This window comes from Octodon degus, unplaced genomic scaffold, assembly GCF_000260255.1.
Source record: "Octodon degus isolate 3935 unplaced genomic scaffold, OctDeg1.0 scaffold00073, whole genome shotgun sequence".
Classification (NCBI taxonomy): Eukaryota; Metazoa; Chordata; class Mammalia; order Rodentia; family Octodontidae; genus Octodon; species Octodon degus.
Genome location: NW_004524649.1, coordinates 6,061,050 through 6,084,041, shown reverse-complemented (window position 1 = coordinate 6,084,041; position 22,992 = coordinate 6,061,050). Strand labels below are relative to the sequence as shown.

At 45.9% G+C, this 22,992-nt stretch overlaps 1 protein-coding gene across 3 annotated transcripts in view; it reads left to right on the top strand.

Moving 5' to 3' along the window:
- Positions 1 to 22,992, top strand: part of Cfap61 (cilia and flagella associated protein 61) — a 241,515-nt gene that overhangs the window by 133,591 nt on the left and 84,932 nt on the right. For all 3 annotated transcript variants that reach the window (XM_023720073.1, XM_023720075.1, XM_023720074.1), the window contains 2 exons: positions 441 to 568; positions 19,941 to 20,039. In XM_023720073.1, coding sequence (XP_023575841.1) covers positions 441 to 568; positions 19,941 to 20,039 — 227 coding nt within the window. The remainder of the gene's footprint in view (positions 1 to 440; positions 569 to 19,940; positions 20,040 to 22,992) is intronic.

The window sequence follows — 22,992 nt, the reverse complement described above, 5'->3', positions numbered from 1 at the left end:
GGCTGAGCCAGCCAGAGTCCAGGTGTGGTGGCACACACCTTAATCCCAGCACTGGGGAGGCTGAAAGCAGGAGGATCACTACAAGTCCAAGCTGCATAATGAGGCCCTGCAACAACCAAATACATTTAAAAAAAATTAGAGACTGGGTATGGTGGCACGCACCTGTAATCTCAGCTCCTGGGAGACTATAAACAGGTGGATCACTGTGAGTCTGATCTAGTAGTAAGACCCTGAAATCCTATAGACCCTTCCCTAAAAATACAAAAAAAGTTAAAATACATTCCCACATACTTCATCATAGCAGTTGCATGGGAATTACTAAAGTCTGATTTTCCAGGAACGTAATGATTAAATAATTCCACACGGTTACTAATCTGAGGATGCTGACTCAGCCACATTTCTTTCAAGCCCTTCTTTCTGTCTGTATGTTTTTTTTCCAGTTGGCTTATGCCTTGAACCATACAAACAGAAAGCTCACAATGGAACCTAAAATCACTGTCAATGCCAGGATTATTGTGGTTGGTGCCTCCAGTGTTGGAATTTCCTTCCTAGAGACCTTGGTGTTTTGGTGAGTTGTTCTATTTTATTTACCTATTCATTCATTTTTATTTTATCTCATTAATTAATTTAGTTGTTTTGCTGTGCTGAGAATTGAATCCAGGGTCTTGCACATGATAGGTAAATACTTCATCATTCAACTACATCCCTAGCCAGTCATTTATATCTTTGTCTCCTTTACTTTTCTCTCATTGCTGGGACAAAATACCTGACACCCAAAATTAAGGAAGGAAAGGTTTAGTTAGTGCACAGTTAGTGGAGGTTTCAGTCCATACTCAGCTGGCTCTAAGGCAGAGGAGCACATGGTAGAGGGCAGCCATTCATGGTAGCAGAAAGCAGCAAAGAGCAAAGGGAGGGGCAGGGGCTGCAGCAGCTAGCCAGCCTCCCTCCCTTCCTTATATTGTATGCAGATCACCAACCCCAGGGCATGTGTAGCACTCACACCCATAATCCTCACATTGGTTCATAAATTAATCACAAACTCTAGAAGCTGCCCCAGTGACTACATGAGACTTTGAGGGGACAACTGGACACAATCTATAGCAATTTTTATTTTTTTATTTTTGACAGATCCAGGTATCGAACTGAGGCCCTTACGCTTGCCAGGGAGGTGCTTATTGCACTGAGCCATCTCCCTGGCCCCTCCATAGCAATTTTTAAATAATATAAACTCTCTTTCTAAACCTGAAGAGAGCCTCTTCAGAAAACAGACTGTTTGCCACCCCATACCTTTGCCTATATGGATTAATGAATCCATGGAATATTCTAGGTGGAAAGTAGGAACAAACTAGCTCTCCTGGCTAAATCTTTCTTTCACCTGCTTTTGTGAATAAAGCCTTGTTGGAATGCAGCCTCTTTTTAAAAAATGTTTTCATGCTATTGTGGCAGAATCAATCAGCTATGACAGAGACCAAATGGCCTATGAAGCCTGAGTTAGGTGCTAGCCTTCCCTTTCCAGACAGAGTTTGTTGGTAAGAGTGTTTCCCTTGATGGCCAATTGTAGGATTCACCTAGAGCACTTGTTGAAAATGTAGATTCCCTGAACCCACATCAGACAAGCAGAGTCAGGAACTCGGGGCAGAGGGGACTGGCATCAGGCAGGTTTGGGAACTGGTTTTGACTTTATGGACCTCTTCTCTCACCCTGGACTCTGGGTCCCAGCAATCAGTGTGAAATCCTTCATGGAAGACTGAGGCCTGTGCCTCTCTGACGCTGTTCTCTCATGGTCCCCTTGGTCCTAACCAGGTTTCCTTGCAGAGCCTCTGTTCTTAGTTTCAGATTCCCAAGTATTTCCACTCCCAGTCTCTTTCTCTCCATCTGCTCACCAAACTCCAGCATCCCTTTATCAGGCTGAGCCCCAGCTTAGAGGACCCTGGATCTGGGATTATGCCCTGGCAGCACCAGCACCTGATAAAGTACCCTCTGTGAATTATTTAACTTCTCCAGACCTGTTTTCCTTGTTTATTCTTTTTTTCAAAATATGTTTTTATTTTAGTTGACAGACAGTAGTTGTATATGTTTATGGGGTAATAATGGTATTTCAGTACTTGTATAACAGGAAATGATCATACCTAGGTAACTAGCATATCTATCATATCTTACCAAACATTTATCATTCATTTGGGTTGGATACATTCAAAATTATGTCTACTAGCTACTTTGAAATATTCAATGACTTAGTGTCACCATAGCTACTCACCTGTGCCAGAGGACAGCAGGAGTTATTCCTCCTCTGCCTTTCCCATTTACTCAATAACCACCCCTCACTTAGACCTTAAGTGTCAGATGTTTTCAAAGACCCTAACTTTTGGACACCAGAGCAACTTGAATGGAAAGAGCTTTGATTTTTCCACCTCATTCCCTCGGGATCACGGGGGAAACTTTAGCTACCACTAAAAACCACAGGTGCCAGAAATAGGTGGGAGGTGGGAAAATACAGCCCAGCACAGCTCCTCCAGATGCCGGAAGTCACCAGCACAAGGACAGTACGATTGGCCATGGAAGATTAACTAAGTGGGAGGACAGAGAAGACAACCTCCGAAAATTGTGCATATCTGCTTGACACAGGGACAAGCTAACCCTAAATGGAGACTTTGTTCAGTTGACATCACATTAGCCAGAAAAAGGTTAATAATAACTGATTTTTTTTTCTCAGAGTTTTAAGCCAATTCCTTCAATTTTCTTGAACACTCCCTCCATTAACTAGATATGAGCTGTGTGTCACTCCTGAAGTCAGAAAACTCCAAATCCTTAAATATAGTGGTCGGATGGCAGTGGTATTTCACTGTAGGAGTGACTCATGGATGCTGCATGAGATGTTCTCTGTCCTATGTGTGCCACCCTGTCGCTGAGTACTTGCTCGCTCTGATGAGTCCCTTCACCGAAGGCTCCTCAGCAGCTTGTCTGGCGCAGCCACTTCTGAATGATGAATGAACAGGGTGGAGCTGAAAAATTGTGATCGCCAGGAGGTGCTTGTAAATGCATCTTAAATCTTCATTTGCCTGTATACTTAGTAATAACATTTTGTTTAAAATGATTGCGTTAAGATATATACATGTAATTTTCTTTTTGTGGAATTGACTTAGATTTAATAAAGACAAATATAAATTTTGATGTAAGTACTAGGTTGATTAAATTGTCCAATCAGGCAGACCTTTTTAAAGCATTGTAAAGTGCTCATAATTCTCTATCATCATTACAGAGATTATGTACACTAAAAATAGCCCGGCATCAGTTTACAGATCTGTAATCCTTAAGAGCGGAAATTGTTTTCTCATTATTTTCTCTAATTATTTTAAATCAGCAATCACCATAGTAACCTCCTGCATATTTTGTCTTAGTGATTTAGCTGCCACTTGAGCTGGATTTTATACATCATTTGAACTGTAATGAAATTGAAGAAATACAGTTTTCACCAAACACTGCCTACCAATGAGGACTAACTCCCCATTTTGGAAGCATGATTTAGAAAAGTCTCCCTCTCATACTCTTGAGCTGCATTCTCAGACTCAGCAGCTGTACTGTGGTTCCTAGAAAATCTGTTTCAGGCCGGGCGCAAGAACCTTTTTCCAGAAAATGTGCCGATCCTGTTACCTGGTAACATAACAGACACACACTTTGTTCTTATATTATCTCCATGCAAGACATTACAAAGTGCACTTGGTTTTTTCTTCAAAGGACGCTGGAAGCAGTCCTTGTACACATCCTGTGCCCTGTGCCCTCATTCTGTCCATCCTTTCCCAAGTGCCAGATGCTTTTGGGAGAGCTGAACTGAGGCTCGAAGGCAGTGCCTGAGAGATGCCAGGATGGAAACTCCATGCCCAGTGGGAATGTGGAGGGCGGGCCTGGCGTTCTGTTTTAGTGTCACATCTCACCGTTCTTTCTGGTCCTCAGCTCCCCACCCCCATGCACAGGGACCTCAACAGGGACACGCTTTTTTGTCTCTGATTGTCAGGCCGGTGAGTCAGCCCTACATCCTGTTCTCACCAGGACATGGCTTACCCAGCCTCCAGGGCCAGGTGACAGATCTGGCAGGTGATTCCCTAAGGACACACACCAGGATCCCTGTCTTCTATTTGCTTCCTGAGTAGTGGAGCCCAGATTTTTCTGCATCTGCCAGGGGGAAGGGGCGGTCTGGGACTGGTGACACATGGAGAGGGTGCAGGATCTATAGGATGAAGCAAGGCTGCCCTGGTGTGTCCCCTCTCCAGTCTCACGTGTCTGTCTTGTGAGGGTGCTGTGGGAAGCAACTTATGAGGTAAAGAAGGGCCAGTGTGTATGTGAGCTGCCCAGGCCTGGCCTTCTCTGCCGTCTCCTGCCCACCAGGCATGGGTTCCCCTCTGAGGACTAGGAGCTGGCCAGGGGAGGGCAGTGCCATGCTCGGGAGCAGAGAACTCCAATGCCTGTCTGTGGTATAGGCAGTAGTGCCTGGGCAGGGAAGACAGGATTCGAGACATTTTCCTGGAATCTGCGGGTGCCCTGCACCTGCCCAAAATTTTCAGGCAATGGACCTCAATTACTGGAAAACCACAATCTTATGGTTGGTGGATTCTGTCCATTCGGCTTCTGTGGTGTTTTGAACCAGAAAGTTCTTGGCTCAGGCAATTGGTGTCGTGTATACAGAGGCAGTCAATGCATACAGTGAATGTTTCGATTTAAAAAAGCTTATTATGGTAAAAGACACTTTGCCATGAATCCCCTTCACGACACTTCTCCTTGCTTAGAACACCCCCATCCCATCGTTCATGCCACTCTCAGCAGGAGCTCTGGAGTTCTTGCTCCTGAGTGTTTTAATAAAGCCCACTAGATAGCTGGGCTGGCCAGATATCTCAGCAAACTAAAGCACCTGCTTAGGAAGGCAAAGGACCAGGGTTCAATCCCCGGTGTGCCATGCCAGCCCCGCCCCCAGGGCACACTGAGACAGCAACTGAGACTGGGTGTGATGGCACGCACCTGTAATCCCAGCACTTGAGAGGCTGAAAACAGGAGAATCACTGTGAGTCCAATGTGTATAGTGAGACCCTGTAGACCCTGTACTAAATAAAAAATATATAAGATGAATGCTGCTGCTGAGTGCCATCCAGCCAAAAGGCAGGCTCATAAAAACATGACCCGTGCTCATATCCTCCTTAGGCTCTGAATCTGGCACCATGAGATTTTCCCAAAGTCAAAATGACCATGCAGGAAATGTTTCAAATCAATTCAGGACATAGAAGCAGAGATGACAGTGCAACTGAAGACACTCAGGAAAGAGGGCTCCGGAGCAGCTGCAGGAAGTGGCAAGGACAATGGGATAAGTGTGTTGGAAGTAAGGTGGGATAATTTGATGGACATTAATGGCAATTTTTTTACTGTAATAAATTTTAAAAACTTAAACATTCACTATATTTTTGGACCAAACCTCCTACCTTATTCCTCTCAGAAGTTTTTTTTTTTTCTTCTTCTTCTTCTTCTTCTTCTAATTTTATGTATTTGGTGTAAGGTCTCACTATGCAGGTCAGACTCATAGTGATCCTCCTGTTTCATCCTCCACAGTGCTGGAATTACAGGCATGTGCCACCACACCTGGTCTCAGTGGCCTGGCCAGCTTGGCGCATTGGGGATGGGGTTAGTGTTGCAAGCAGTACTGGAGGTCAAACCCGCTTGCCAGGCATGTGCTTAGACCACTGAGCTATCTCACTGGCCCCAGCACTTCTTTTAATAAGATTCTTTAAGCCACAGCCATTAGAATCAAAACCAGCAGGCAGCAGCCTTAGGTATGAGCCCATCCCTGGGGCTAACCACCTCCAGAACACATGACCTGTGGAAGGCCCTGCTGCTTCCTCTGTGCCTAGGACCTGAGGTCTCAACCAACCCTAGCAGAGGTCTCTCATGAGCTCCTCCCTGTTACATCACAGTCATGCCCCCAGGGGAGCATCTGTCATCATCTAGGTCAGTCTGCAGCCTCTCTGAGGAGCAGGAAGTCACTTCATGCAGTGAGTCAAGACTTGCTTGACTCCTCAAAAGTTTGGAGCTGGGTGCAGAGGCACACACTGTAATCTCAGCACTCTGGGAGACTGGGGCATAGAAGACTGCAAGTTCAAAGTTCAAGTCCCACCTGGGCAACTGAGTGACTTAGTAAGACCCTCTCTAACGAGAGAGAGAGAGAGAGAGAGAGAGAGAGAGAGAGAGAGAGAGAGAATATCTAGGGAAGCAGTTCCTAGATATGAAGGTGAGAGTAACACACACACACGCACACACAGGGCAATAGCTTGAGTTTTGCAAGCTTTCCACAAAGATACTCTAAAATCATTTTTTAAAATATGGGATTATTAGTAAAAAAAAAAAAAAAAAAAGTGGCATGGGGAGCCAGGTCCCTGAAGTTCTCTCAGGTTTTCTTCCTTTTTGCTCACCATGTGGGCCGTGGACGAGTGTGTCAGGCTGACCTGGAGGCTCTCTGAATGCAGGCAGACACAAGCCCTGCCCCAACCAGGCTCCTGGACAGATGGACACCTGTTTTCCAGGACTGTGTGGAAGAATGGCTTTTTATCATCTCCTGGTGTGAGACCCCAGCCCCCAGCAGGACAGGTCCCGGGTCAGTCTCCTCCAGGACACAGGTCACTGACTTCTGGTCCACTGTTTCTAAATCCTCTTTCCTCCTCTTCCAAGGCAAAGACTCTCTTGAAGGGCATGAAACGGCACTGGGAAGATGAGCAGGTGACTCATGGGATGGCAGTGACTGCACGCAGCCCCATAACTCCCTAGTGACTGGAGAGCCAGACACTTGCGTTCACAGGGGACACTGTCCATTGCTGTCCACTACCGGGCAGAGTGTGCTCAAAAAATAATCCCACCAAAGGAAGAGTCTCAGGTTCCCAGTGTAGACTCCCCCCTCCTCTGGCTAAGCGTGCCAGGAGGAAGGCGTCATGGGTTGCTGATGTCTCCGGAGCTGCACTTGTGGCCTGCTCATCTGAGCTGCTGAGATTGGCCTCACAGCTCCACACAATTTCCGGCAGAGCTGCTGGTGCTGGCGGCAGCAGCCTGGTGCCAGCAGCTTAATTAGGCTTTTTATCTTTACATTTGTCTGGGAACATCTGAAACCTTCAGTGTGGCCTGTCACTAATTAGGTGACTAATTAAATAGCACTTCCTTGCTGATCTCAGCACTGAAGCCCCAGGAACACAGGATGGTGTTTGTAACTGTCCCATCCTGTGGGTCGCTGCCGCAGGAATGGAAGGGCACATGTGCCCCTTGGTGCCCACCCTTGCAACAGACAGAAACAGGGTGGGGACAAGGACAGTGGCACCTGCCTGGCAGCCTGCTGCAGTCTGGGGAGCTGGCAGCAGCTGGAGACAGAGATGGGGCAGGTCATGTCTTGCCGTACTGACTCGGCATCCCAGGAGGACGATCCTGGCTGCTCTGTGGCTCAGCTTCCCCACCCCCTACAATGCGATGTGACATTCAGTGAGGACTGGACCGCTGAGCAGTCACTAATCACAGTGGGCATCCTAATCTGATTCTGATACTTAAATGAAATTAATGTTACAGTCTCTGCCTTTACTGAAATTATCCACTCCTGCTCCTCTTGGGGGTAACTTTTCTCAAGCAAGGCAATCCTGCTGGGGCCGTGGTAAGCCTTTTTTGAGGGGAACGGCTGACTCAGGCTCTTGGTGATTCTGTGACATTTGGGACGTGAGGCAGAAAATGAGTTCTTGGGGTCACACGAAGCACAGACTGTAGCCAAAATGAGCTGTGCCCTTGCTCACCTAGACGTCACCACTGGGTGTCAGGTCATTTTGAAATGATGCTGGGGCCAGCTGTCTTGGTTTGCATTCCTTCAGACCAAGCAAAGCAGAGGAACAGGAGGCCCACACAACAGCCACGCTAAGGAGTGCTGAGAGTGCAGGGCCATGAGGTGGGCAGTGAGGGCCAGCAGGGCCCCAAGGCGTGCATCAGTCACTGGGTCATTGCTACAGGTGACCGAGGCACTCTTGTCCCTGTGTGGGCTAAGGAAGCTGACCATTCCCCTGGTGGTTGTGGCCACTTGATTTTTCTTCCAAAATATGGACCCACCTCCTGTGGCCTAGACATCCTGTGGTAGAGAGAGGCGGCAGTGTGGGTGCCCAGGTAGCACAGGTGGGCACAGCATGGGCTGGAGCATCCTCACTGCCCCTCTGTTGTGTTAGTTTGTTCTCTTCTTTTTTTCCAAGAGCCTTAACAGTGGCCCTTTACCAAAGCATGTGGCATAGACAAAGGAGAAACCAGGACTAGATCAGGTTTAGCCTCTTCCCTGCCCTGTCAAGTGGTTTTTGAGGGGATTTTGTGGCTCTAAGGAGATCCCAGTTGTCCTTTGCCACCATGAGCCTTTGTTGGAGGAAAGATGGTGTTTGAGGGCAACTACAGCAATTTATTTCTACTTGAAGACAGAAAGGTTAGATCTAAGTTTTGATCAGTAGTTTCTGAACTGATCAGAGCCCCTTCAGCATTACCTAGAAGCTGTCTGGGGAGCTGAGGCCTTACTCCGGAAGGACTGAATCTGTGTCTGATGTCAGGGCCCAGAGTGGCATGTTCACACCCTCAGGGGCTCTAAAGGTCATGCATATCTGAGCACTGCTGAGCCCATGTGCAGGGGAGTCAGCGCTGTCCAACACCGGAGAACCCCAACTCTGTGCCTGTACAACAGGGACAGCACCGAGAATTCCTCCCTGTGCACTGGTGTCCATCCTAATGCCCCACTCAGTACTGATTACTGACACCCCCTACTAATTAGTTATGCACAGCGGGGTGCCAGTGGTAGCTGAGCTGAGCAGACTGTCAAGGGGGCAGGCATGAGGGAGACGATGTCTTCTAGGTATGGAATACACTCCTTCCTTTAAAGACAAGAGGTGAGCTGGACAGCAGCTGCATCTGACTCTTTGTGCGATGTAGCCTGTGTCCTTGTCACCTTCTTATTGCTGAGGCACAGTACTCAACACCTTCAATTTCAAAGAGAAGTTTATTTTGGCTTATGTTTCAGTAATCTTAGTCCTTGCATGGCTGGCTGGCTCCAAGGCAGGACAGCATGGCAGAGGGGCATGGGGTAGGAGAGCTACTCACAGCATGGTGGGCAGGAAGCAGAGTCAAGGGAGGGGTCAGGAAAGGAGCTAAATCCTTCTGGGTCACATCCCCATGACCCACCTCTTCCAATCAGGCCTCATCTGATAGCAAGTGAGTTATAGCAACCCCACCATCCAGTAACCTCCCCAAAGCTCGGCCTAGTATCACAGGAGGGTTTCAGGGGATATCTAGATATAAATCATAACCCTCAGAGTTTGGTTAAAGTAGCCAGTGCCCCTCCTTAACATCTGAAGGACCAAGCAAACAGCCTGACCCTCAGAGGGGTTTCTGTTTCATAAAACCACTAGACTCCAGGGCACACAGAAATGATGCACTTCCGGCTAGTTTTTGGCCCACACTAGGAGTGTCCAGTGCCCTTATGGTTCATGGATCATTGTCCATAGGGACCCTACTGTGTCTGTCCAAGGGCTCCAGCTGACCATCATTGTCCCATGGGCCACTAATGCATGTTTCTAATGACCTTCCTTCCTTCCTTCCTTCCTTCCTTCCTTCCTTCCTTCCTTCCTTCCTTCCTTCCTTCCTGTCTACCTGCCTTCTTCCTCCCTTCCCCCCCCATCGATCCCTCCTTCCCACCCCACCTCCTACAGCTTCCATCACCTCCTAATAGCATCACAAGCTAGCAACCAGTCCTTGAACACATGGGCCTGTGGGGTTGTTTGAGAACTCCTCTCTGGAGAGCGGCAGTTCTGTGAGACCCAAAGCTGGCCAGCCAACTCCTAGGGCCATGTCTCTGAAAAATAAGCTTACTTATAACTGAGTCCTTTCAAGATGATTCTTTCCAAAGAAATAATCCAACACGATCAACATAGTAAGGCATTGGGACCTGATTAAAAATCACTTTGGATTTTCCTTTATATTTAAAGAACCTATCGTGAAGAAAAATAATGTGAATCATCTTCCCAGGGATTAGGACAAATGTCAAGTAATCTTTCTATAAGCAACAGAATGTGAAAGTTCTACTCTGTAATTCTGAGTGTATTGGAGATGGGGGTGGGAAGGGTGGAAGGTGCTTTTAGGGGTCCGTGCTTCTGGAATTATAATTCAATAGGGCTGAAGTATATTCTAGGAGAGAGTGTGTGTGTGTGTGTGTGTGTGTGTGTGTGTGTGTGTGTGTGTTTTGCCAACTGCCTCAATAATTCTCCCACGCAGCTGGGTTTAGGAAGCATTTCTGTATTGGTGGCCTTTTCTAGAAGGAAACTATTTCCTCCCCCTCTAATTGTTCATCATAAGTAAACTTTTTATGGGCTTGTTTTCCAAACCACATTTTCTAATTCTTAGCAAATGCTATAACTACAAAGTTAGAGTATTACATTGGGACTTAGCCCTAATGATTAAGATATCATTAACATGATATAACTAAAGTCATTATCCCACGTCCCTGGTATTTACATATTACATTGGACTCTGTAGAAACCATCCTGGAAATCTCTGTGGTTAAATTATCACCATTGAGAATAGAGGCCCAAGACAAATACCTGCCAAGCAGAGCAGCCTGCCCATATGGTGCTAATCAAGCTTTCCTAATAGCCATTATTTGCCTAAATCATAAAACCTTCATCATCCTGTCCCACCAGAAATGATGTCACTCACTTTTGAGTTCCCATAATACTTTGTATTTCAGTCTTGGTAACTGATTGGTCTGTATATCGTTTACCATTTCTTATGTACAAAGGCTTTCTGTCTTGTCTTTTATAGCTGCCATCATGGTATTTATATCTTGGATGTGCTTAACAAGCATATGCCCAAATTATAAATGTATATTTTTACTTCATATATGTATCAAAACAACATTAACAATGTCCCCTAAATCATAAAGAAAAATCTAAATTCATTTTAGTCTGCTTTATAAGAACTCCCAAATTGTATTCGCACTCTTCCAATTGATATTTCATCCACAACAGCTGCCTTTTTTTCCAGTAAGGATTGAAGTGTTGCTTTTGTATGTAGATCCACAAGCTGTCCCCTGAGATTCTAAGTCCCCAAATCCTCCCCTAGACTTTTGCCCTTGCTGCCATACCTGCCCCTGCCCAGCCCTGAAAATGCCTTAGAGCATCCAGGCCCCTCCTCTACTGAGGTCTGCTGCAGCCCCACATCCTGTGACCCAGCACCCAGCTTGGCCTCAGAGCAGGTTGAAGAGACCTGCTCTTCGTCCATCTCATCCGGGTCTCACCCTGGTTCCTTGAGGGACTGATGAAAAGCAGGGCCTGGGAGAGCTGGCCCAGGCTTCTTCCCTGGCCCCTGCACCCTCTCCAGGATGAACTGCCCCCTCCACCCACTCTTGCTCTTTGGACCTCAGTGGTCTCCCTCAAGGCCACAGTATGACATTACTGACAGCTCTGTGTCCATGGAGGCAGCCACCCTATTATTTTTACTGGCAGCACAGAGATGAAATAATTATCTCAAGATCTGTCAAAATGGTCTCCTTTGTGACCTAAGAAGAAAAAATATAGCTGACGAAGTTTAAAAAAAATTCAGGGAAAAACTGGTAGATTGTACTTTCAGTTTAGTATTTTGTTCTGATTTGTTTTGCCCCATATTTTCTATTAACAATGAAAGTTCACCTAGATTGACTTTTAGCCCCCACCTATGGCACTGTCTGACTAACTGAGTGATATTATCTTATATTTTTAAGGTGAGATTGTCTGAGTAACTCTTTGACTAGTAAAACATTCAGTCAGTTCAGATATCTACCTTGAGCTAGGATTTGCTGTTGGCAAATATTTTCATCACTGTTTTCGGAACAATTTAGAAAGCAAAGGTTTTAGTAAATTAAAATGAGACATTTAAATTAATTGAGGAAATTATCTTTTTCTCTACATTATCTGTTTGTTCAAGTAGAAGTACTAATGAAAGCAGTTAATTAAATTGCATGATGTAGCTGCCTTTGGTATGCCAAAAGAAAGAAAGGGGAAAAAGGCCAACAAAGGTAAAAAATAATGAGCAATTCCTTAGCACATGGACAGGTTTCTACTGCCCAGAAGGTTAAAGAATATGTTTCCTTAGCCTTAAAAATGTTTTCTGTTTCTTTTTCATGGTCACAATACATTGGCAGACCCTTTCTTTGAAGCATAAGGATGTTTAAACCTAGTTTTGTAGCTGTCCTCCTGCAACGTGGAACGAAATGCAATACCTTTTACTTATTTCCCTGGATACTCTAATCCTCCCTGCTTTGCGAGTGTCTTGGAGCGGTTCCGCCCTCGGTCTCCACAGCAACGCGAAATCCCACTGGAACCATTTGCTGGGCTTGCAGGTGCGCTTGTTTAATGCCTCAATGGCCGGAGTGCTGCTGCACTGCAACTTTTTTTTTTCCTTCTTCACCAATCTGGTGACCTTTGACTTTCCAGCAGAGGGCTCCTGATGGTGTGTGATATTGTTCTTCTACATGAAGCCGGCGTTGTTAGTCCCAAGGTTTGGGCCTTCATCTGCGATCTGCTGTTTGTGCCGCTCCTATAATGCCTGCTCCAAGCCACTGTGTGCCCTGTGATCCCTGTCCTATCTGCCACAAGTTTTGGAATATTCATAGGTGACCAAATGTAAAATCTTTTTAATATTTTTTCTTTGTATTTAGGACAGGGTCTATAGGGTCTCATTGTGTAGATCGGACTCATAGTGATCCTCGTGTTTACAGCCTCCCAAGTGCTGGGATTACAGGGACGTACCACCATGCCCAGTCTCAATTGCCATCTCAATGTGTCCCAGGGACAGGGCCAGCACAGCAGACCCTGGGATCGAACTCCTGGCCCCTGCGTCTGCCTAAGCAGGCACTTTAATCTGCTGAGCTATTTGGCCAGCCCTCAAATGCAAAATCTTGAACATTGCATCTCTGTGACATCATTCACCCTCTGAAGAACTAGAGCCCATTGGAGTGGTACATTACAAACGTCCTGTCTTTGAACCAGTAAACGCAGGGAAATACAAGGTTGTTGCTAAGCCCAATTGCAAAGAAAACCGTCACAGGAAAAATATCAGGTTCAAGAAAACCAAAAGTGCTATGGCATTTTCATGGAAAGGCCTAGGAAATAGTGTTACAGTGGAGGTTGGCAGGTTTGGTTAGGCCTGATCCTAGGCCCTTATGTACTGAGACTGTGATTTTGACTTAGTATCTTGCTAACTAAAAAGTTAACATTCACTGAAAATATACTGTGAAATATTGTAAACATTTCAGACACTACTTCACCTAATCTTCACAGTATCCCCTAGGAAGCATCAAGTCCCCCATTCCCATTTCATAGGCAAACAAACTGAGCTTCTCTCAGGTTAGATAACTTGTCCAAGGTCAACACCAAGAAAGTGCTTTTGAGCCGGGAGTCTGACTAAAGGAAGCTGGACTCTTGAGCCCAGGATCCTTACCGAAGTAGTGAACAAAGATGAGAATTTGAAGGGCCAGGGAGATGGCTAAGTAGAATAAGCACTTGCCTGGCAAGTGCAAGGTCCTGAATTCAGGTACCACCCCCCCAAAAAAAGATGAGAATTTGATTTTAAAAGAAGTTTCCAGTAGCTGTGTGGAAGACGGACTAAGAAGACACTGGAGCAGGGACACTAACCCTAAGACTGTCTAGGCAGAGGTGAGTAATGGCAGCTGCTTGATGGCACATGCCTGTAATCCCAGCTCTTGGGGAGGCTGAGTCAGGAGGATCACAAATTCAAGCTCAGCCTGAGGAATTTAGCAACTTAGTGAGAACTTACCTCAGCACAAAGGCCCTGAGTTCAATCCCCAGTGCCAAGACAGGGAGAAGAAGGGGAAGGAGGAGGGGGAGAGAAAGGGGGAAGGGGGAAGGAGAAGGAAAGAACTCTAGACAAGACGGGGGGGTGGTCTGGTGCCTGGGCTGGGCTTCCAAATCCTAGCTGGAGATATGGTTCCTTGGCTGTGCCATTGGCAGAGACACGGGAAGGGACTGGGCTGCCATGTGAATGCTGAGATTGGGATGAGCTAAAGCTCTTGGGAATTAGATGTGTACCTCTGAAGAACACTATTAGTACAGGGCCATGGGCACGTCACGTAGGAAGCTTAGTGACAGAGAGCTGGACAATGGAGGTAGGGCTGGTTGAAAAAGAACTGAAGCCAGGAAACCATGTTGTCGCAGGCAGCACACAGCAAGTTCTGGGGACCCAGCTCCTGGGTAGGGGACACTTTGGCCATAGCCCAGCCTCCTATTTCCTCCATCCTGCTCCCGTGGCTCAGGGTCCATAGTGGCATCTGGCAGTTCTCAGTCATAGGTAACCCCAGCCTTTGGGGTCTCCCCACCTGCACACCCGTGTGCTGTCCACTTGAATCTTGGAGCTGAGGTCCTCCTCCTCCTGTCCCCTCCCTGCCCTTCCTGCATGACCCAGGTGAGTGGGGACCACCACCTGCCTCCCTGTGCTCTCTGCACTTTGTCCTTGGGTGGCAGAGATGGAGCAGTGTGGTGCTTCAAGGAGGTTGGAAATGCTCATTCAATCCTAGTCCCCTTCACTGCTCCACCTGGGCTGTCACTACACTCTGCTGACACATGGGACAGGCCCCAGGGACTTCTGGAAGGCTCCAGATAGCAGCCTTTCTTCTGTGAAATATGGACGGGCCTCCTGCACTGGTCCCAGACCCTGACCAATTGGGAGTTTGAGCTCATTAGCTAAACTTTGCAGCCAGTTAATTGAGCCATGCCACCCGACCATCTGATTGATCTCGCTGTTTCTAGACCTCGCTGTTGGCGCTCTTGCTCAGAACCTGCTCTACTTCTGGGTACTGCTCTGTTGGAAAATCCTCATTCTGTTTGAAAAAAACTCTACCGGGTGTAAGTGACCTCAGGAGCTCCCTTGGGCCCTCCCGAGTCCTCCTTCCTTCTGCCCAGAATGTGGGTGTGATGGGCGAGGCTCCCGTGGGCCTGCGGGGACCTCCCTCCAGCCCACCGAGTCAGCACTGGGCTAGTTTATTATGTGACATCCTGGGAGGAAGTGGCTGGTTCAGGGCTGGGGACCAGGGCAAAGGAGGTAATATATTGGGGAAGGGGACTTGGAAGCAGAAGGGGAAAGAGAAGGCACAGGGAGGCTGGTCTGTGCTCCACTTCTGACTCATTGAGGAGTGGGGACCAGAGCAGGAGGACAAGGAAGGCTGAGGTAGGAAGCCAGAACTCAGGCAGAGGCAAGACCGGGCACACAGCAGGCTCTGACTGAGGCTGGAGGAAGTACTCGGAAGCCGCTTCTCTCATACATAAAACTTCAGCAAATGCCTCCCTCCTATAAAAGGAAAAAGATCATCTGTACCATATTGTTACAGAACAGCTTTTTTTTTTTTTTCCAATCGTATTCTGTCTTTAGGGAAATTTTCTAATTGTACAACAGCATAATTCAGGAAAATTCAGTGTGGTAATTTAGCAATTTATGAGTCATTTGATCCATGTCGTTAGATAATTCAAATTATCCCATACCCAAGGAATTGCTTTTTGTAGTAAAAAGCAATTTGTAGTGAGAGGTATAGCTGCAGGGTCATTAAGACTTCTATTCACATGGAGATGTAAAAAGAACCAGTGTGGAGCCCCTGTTAGTGCAACGTAAACCACAGTTTGGTCATGTGGGGCCCCAAACCAGAAGTTTTAATGCCCCCGCAGATAAACACATTTTATTATTTGTGCTCCCCATTAAACGGTGATAAATCCAGAGCCTGTCACTGTTGAGCATTTGGGGCTGGAGTCACACATAGCCGGGGTTAATTGTGACCTTTCTGCTATTTGAAGATATCTAGAATTTCTATTCTTATTAGCAGATAAGATGTGCTTGGTTTGTTTGTATCCAATAAGAATATTCATTCTTAAATGACACCCATCCTGAGAGACTTTTAGAGCAAAACCTCTCATAATATTTAGCTATTTTTAAAGGTCATGTGCAGTTGGGTTTATTGCACTGCCCACCCGAGCCATCACCGAAAGTCGCCTGTTTTTAGTGCTACTTAACAGATTGTCAGTAAATTGATAGCATTTCCACAGTTGGAAAGCTTCCAGCTCCTCCGGGGAGAGGAGGCAGGTGTTCTCCTCTGGCTCGGGGAGGCTCCTTCCCTGGCATTTGGTTGATTGAAAGGGGATGTGTGAACTAAGGAACAATTTTTAGAAAAGAAACCTTTCTCACCAACCAGGATCCCCTGAAAACATCCTCTCACCCATAAAATGTTGCTGACTCTAAGCAGAAGTATTTTAAACCCCGAGGGGCAGATGTGAGTGAGTCCTCGGAAGCCTGCAATTAGTGTGCTAGGCAAAGGACTCCCTGTAGAGAGGCTGGGTGTGCAGCGAGGGTGCTGCTTGGACTGACTTGGAAAACGTGAATTTTATTTCTGGCCCTGCTGTGTATGAGCTTCGTGACCTTGAACAAATTATCATTTCTAGCCAGTGTAGTGGCTTTGGTCTGTAATCCCAGTACTCTTAAGAGGCTGAGGCAGGAGGATTACAAGTTGTATCCAGCCTGAGGATCTGAGAAATTTTGTGAACCCTTCTCTCAAAGTAAAATAATTTTTTCAAAGGACTGGGGATAGAGTTCAGGGCAAAGGCCCTGGATTTGATCTAGTCTCCATAGTGCCAATTCCCCTCCCCAACACACACACACACACACACACACACACACACACACACGCCTTACCATTTCCAGCATTGACTTTCTTACACAGGAAAGACAGGTAATTTGTCTTGAAGATTAATGGTTATACATGTACATTGGGCTCTGGAGAGCCTGATGCCAGTGCAAAACAGGTTTTGCTCTTAAGAGATGTCCTCAAAAACTTCCTCTGAAGATGCTTTGATGCTGGGGATATCCATGTATCTGATGGTGACCAGCACTGAGGCTGACCTGGGGGTGGTAGTGGTCTCAGGATCTCTGTGGTCATTTGTGTTCAGAGGGCTGGCTTTCAAAGCATAGATTCAACCAACCTCAGACAGGAATCCTTTGGTTTGTTTTTCGTTCTTGTGGTACTTTGAACTCAGGACCTTGTGCTGGCCAGGCAGATGCTTATGCCGGTGAGCTATCTCCCCAGCCCTGACAGTAATTCTTTGGAGGGAGGATTATATTGGTACTGAGCATGTGCAGATGTTTTTCTGGGTTATTCCCTAAACAACACAGGTAGCTACTGAGACAGCCTTTACTTTGCACTTGGTAGTAGAGGTAATGTAGAGATGCTTTAGGAAGGGAAGGAGGGTGTTCAAGGGCAACACACAATGCACCACTGTATTTGGGGCTTTAGCACCCTTAGGTTTTGGAATTCACAGGGAGCTCTGGAACTCAGGCCCTTCAGATTTTGAATAACCACTGAATAGGCAACGGTTAGATGAGAGCCAGGCAACCTAGACTGTTGAGCTGCCTGGCATTGGCAGTTCGTTTTGCCTCACTTTTGCCTACTATAACAGGTGACCAAAAATTACATTTTTTAAAATGTTTACATTTTTAAAAAAATGTCTTACCATAGCAGTCAGATTACCATTGGTTACCCCCTCAAAATACTCACTCCCCAATACATTCATCCTGTCACTCTTGCCACTTTCTGGAGCAGCTCTGGGAGTCCTTGTTGATGAGCATGATCAAAAGTTCAGTGAATGCAGCTGCCATCAGTGGAGAGGCAGGCTCCTAAAACGTGACACTGTGTCCTCACCCACCTTAGTCGCTGAATCTGGCATTGGGTGACTTCTGGCTCCTTCCCAAAGTCAGAATGACCAGGAAAGGGACAAGTGTTGAATGGATTCAGGACACGGGGAAACTGTGGCAATGCAATCAAAACCACTCAGCATGAAATGCAGTGAGATAGTGAGGTTAAGCTTGATAGCCTAAATCGTTTGATAATAACAATAAGCTTGTCTTCTGGATGGTTAACAACATAAGTTTGCAGACCAAAATTAGAGAAAAAGGAGGGCTACAAGGAAAGCCAACATTTTGGCCCTAGCCTTCTAAGGTCAATTAAGACTCAGGACATATGAGAACTTGTACTGTAATGTCATGTACCTCGGTAGTGTCCCAAATTTTCTGATCAAGAAGATTATGGGGCCAAAGAGAAAAGTGATCGATGACATAGAGTGTGCCTAAGGAGAGTCACGTGGGGAGAAGACACTCTCTCAGGCTTTCACAGAGAGCACATTGGCCAAGCAATGGCCGTGACTCATCCACATGGCTGCACTGACGAAGGTTCTACAATCTGAGGTACAGGATCTCAGGATAAATCCTGAGGGCATTTCACTGACCTTCTCAGACCAAAAAGCTACAACTCTTGTTGCATAGGTCCTGCTTTACCTTGGTCTTAACCTTCCAGTAGAAAAGTATGAAGACGAAATATAGGAAATAAAGCCATGCTGTTATGTTGAGCTGTGGGGGACTCAGGTCAATAATTTGACATTGCCAGTTAAACAGAAGACCCAATGCTATTATGGGCTACTGGACTCTTTTAGAATATTTTACTGAGTTTACACACCTATAATATTCAATAACGGAACTTAGAATATATAAATGGGGTATACTGATGAATGTCCATTATGTATCTGTGTATTCAAAGTGGTTAGGATAGATATATAGTTGCATTCTCTTAATGAATAGAATGATTTGTTCTAATGGTGTTTGTAAATAGGATCACAAGTCCGCATCTTGTACAGCAATTAACCACTAAGAAGAATATATGCAGTGTATTATTTGTTGAAACTGTACTTCCGATTTGATTTGAAACTGTCTCATTGCTATCTGTTTATCAATAAAACTTTGAAAAAAAATAAATAAAATAAATAAAATAAAATGAACCTGCAGGAGTACAGGATGACAGTTTCTGTAAATCATTTTAATGGGAAAAAATTATTTCTCTACTCAACATAAATATAGCCTGCGTCTGTTAAGCTAAAACAGTCAAATGCCAGTAGTCTGTTTCAGCGGCCCTAACAACCAAATTACATCGGAACACAGTCAGTCAAATGATCGCCACATGATCGGTTATGCAGATAATCAGAAATATTACCATAATTATGCTCTTGTGGCTCCCTTGATATTGTAAAGGTGCCAGGATGATCCTTTAAATCCTGGAAAATCATTGATAAACTAATAATTCATCCTGTGGCAATAGTCCTACCAAATAGGAAATACTCTTCTTTGCATCTGTCTTACACACACACAAGCACACACATACGCACATGCACACACACACAGAAAGAGAGAGATTTATGTGCACTAATTTATAAATAAAGCTCTACTGTGTGAAAAAAAAAAAAAAAAAACACTCAGCAAAGAGGACTTTCAGAACTCCAGAGCTTCTGCAGGATTCTAAGGAGATTCGTGGCGGTGCAACTCTTACTGTAATAAACTTTTGAAAATTTAAACATTCACTCACATTTTGTGAGCTGTGGCCAGTCATACTGCTGACCTCGTGCCACGGGGTGGGGACTAAGTAGGAAAGTGACAGCTGGCTGGCCGAGGGACAGCTGTGATGGTCATAGCTCCATTTCTTAGAGCTATTTTGACTTCAAAATTTCTATTAATTTATACTGAATTGACTTTTCTCCTCCCAATTTGTGAGTTCTACTTTGAGAAGCATTTAAAAAAAAAAAAAAAAAACTAAACTATGTTTGCCATTATACTATGTGTAGCCTTTGGAATTTTCTACAATTAGTGTCTCTAGCGCCATCTTTTTTTTTTTTTTCACTTAAACAATTCGATTTGAAGGTTTGTGTGAAAAGAGTTGCTAGCTTCAAAGAAAGATCCAACAGTTAGATGACACATAAAGTTAATTTGAATTATAATGAACTTTCACTGAATTGAGCTTAACCTCTCTTTGTTCTTTTTCCTTTTGTCTTTCTCTTTAGCTCTCACCTGAAATTTAATAATCTCACCCTGATTTCAACACATGGACTCCCAGGAAAAAGACTTCTGGACAACGAACAAAGGAAATTTTTAGCAACCGAGTATGAATTCTATTTGCTTTTTCATTCTGAGGCCTGAAGGTCCTAATTTGTGTGCACTCTTTTTGATTCTAAATAATAGGTTTCAGATTAGAAAGGGAGGCGCAAGGAGCTTTTCTTCTAGAGAGGGAGCTTTCCTTGGGAAATGTAAATGTGACCTCTTGGGGCAGGCTTGGGCCCCCATGGTGTGTTTCAGGGAGGACTGTAGCTGCTGTGTCCCAAGCACTGAGGTGGAGCCTATCCATTGGGCCACCCCATGCTTGGGCACCCAGGACCACCACAGGCTGGGGAGCTTGCTGACAGTGTCCATCCAACAGGGCACCTGTTTGGGGCTTGGGTCTCACATTCACCTACTGTTGGTATCCAGAGCTGATGAGGTGGAGCCCCTGCACACCAGTTCCAGGAACTTTCTTCTTTCCACCCCAGTCAAACTACTTGACAACAGCTATGTTGGAAGTACCGTGCCATCTGCACACAGCGGCTACTGATTTTAGTGTCCTGTAGTGCAAGATGGGTACATCAAATCCTAGGTACCCAGCTCCTAGAAGCAATCTCCCAGATTTCTCAATGAAGTGAAAGAAAATTGTTCTGGCTGGGTGGAGAGAGTGGGATTCATTTCAAAATCTGTGGCAAAGGGACCCTCTTATTTCTGAGAATTTGCTTTGTCTTCAAACAATGAGAAAAACCTTAGCTTCCTTGCTAGCAGAGCTAGGCTCGTCTTCAACTATGCCTTTGTCAGACCAAAGATTTGGGGTTGTTTTGGAAGAGTCTTGTCACCTGTGATGCTGAGGTAAGAAGGACATGGGTTTGAGCAAGGAAGACACAGTCAGCTCTTGCCCCTGCCTATGACTCCGGGCCACAGGATTCCGTTGCTCTGAGCTTTGGTGACTTGAACTGACTGTGAAAAGCATAAAATAAGCCAAGCTTGCTGGGGAAGTTTTTGTTAAAATTAGCAGAAGCTCTGGCCAAGAGTAGGGGGTCCATGCTTGAGTACCCCCCGCCTCACTTCTCGCTTTCAGAGTGACACATCCTGGAAGACAGAGGCTTATTTCAGTAGTGTCTTAAGGAAAATTTAGCTTCCTAGTTCAATGAGAGTTTCTGTCTGTCCTCATGCTGGGTGTGACATGGGAGAGACAGTGTACAGGACTCTGTGCACAAGCAGACCCACGGCCTGCCATGGTCACCAGATGTCCTTGTTCCTGTCCCTGCCTCTCCGCGTTCTAGGAGGGTCACCAGAGCAGCACTGCAGAAACACGATTCAAACCAGGCCAACCTCCTTCCTGCACAGAAGTGCACTGCGGAATACAGGAGCCATGAACCACATGGGCCTATTCAGATATGAATTCATTAAAGTTAGATGAGGTGCCAGGGGTTAGCTCAGCGGCACAGTGCCTGGTGGGCAAGAGCAAGGCCCTGAGTCTGATTCCTAGTACCAAAAAAAAAAAAAAAAAAAGTTAAATGAGATGAAAAGTGCAGCTCTTCAATCACCTTAGCAACATTTCAAATGCTCAGATAGCCACCCATGGCCAGGAGCTACTAGACTAGCTCAGCTGCAGAACATTTTCATCATCCTAGTAAGCTCTAGAATGTTCCAAGTTAAAGTCTACTGTGACTCACTTACTTTTCTAACATCACCTTTTATTATTTTTGCTCTTTTCCCCCCACCTTAATCACATCAACCACCTTCACATCCCTCAGACACAAGGGGCAGGGCAGGTCCCCCTTGGCTTCTGCTGCTTTCCTTCCTACACCACCTTTCCCAGGAGAACACTGCAGCCAGCACTCCAACACACCCCAGGTCCCGTACTCTGTGCTGGTTTCCTATCTCTCCTGAAGTCCTCCTAAACATTATATACTAGGGGCCGGGGAGATGGCTCAGTAGGATAAGCGCTTGACTGGCAAACGCAAGGATCTGAGTTCACTCCACGGTTCCGCCAAAAAAATAAAAATAAATAAAAATAAATGTTATATACTAGTCCTTTAAAACTACATCTGTCCAGTTTGCAACTATAAACTGGACAAGAGTAAGGATGTTTGCCACCTGCTCAATGCTATGTCCCCAACTCCCAGGACAGGGCTTGGCCCATAGCACTTGCTTAGTAAATAATGGGGACTAGATGACCGTTACATCTACCAAGGCTGCAGAGAGCCCAGACCCAGCCAGAACCCATGCGCGGTCACCATGTGTTATCATGATTCTCAGACACCACAGGCTGCCCGGTGACCAGGTCAAGGCCCTGTACTCCAGTAAAGGAAATGATCCCTGGTGGTGGAGCTCAGAACTAGCAAGTGCAAATGACATCTGTGAATGTAATTAATAATTAAAATTCCTCATCCTAAAGACTAATTTTTCAACTTGTCCCCAATCAGTGTTTTGGTTCATCTCGGTCCTCCCAGCACACTTCTGGTGGAGGTGCTAAGGATGGTGGCCGGTAGGAAGCTGTGGGAGAGAGCAGGGGCAGGAAGTGGGAGGAGGCCACTAATCAAGCTGTCCCTCTGCCCTGAGAAATTGAAAGTTAATTGTGATGGTCCTTCTTCTCAGGGCATCCTCCCAGTTAATCTCCCAAAGACCTCTGAGGGCCTTCCCAGTGCTGAAGGGCTCTGGTTCTGTGAGTGACCATCTCTTTTTGGCTGTCCTCGAACTGCGACCTCAAGCAAGCAGCCACTTCTCGCCCACAGCCCTTTGCAGAGGCCTCTGCATCCTGCCTTTCTGCTTTCTTTTTCTCTCTCCTTTCCTCGTTATCTCTCTCCAGATTGCTTTGGGTTTCTTTCCTTAGGTATGTGTTTGTAATACACAGTATTCACATTCCTTGTGTGGTGTTGGTGCATATACATAACACGTTGTCACTCCTCTTTCATCCCCTCTTCCTTCCCTCCCTTCCCGTACTTCCTTGTCTTGATCCCCTTCCCATTTGAGAAAGATCTCTCTCTCTCTCTCTCTCTCTCTCTCTCTCTC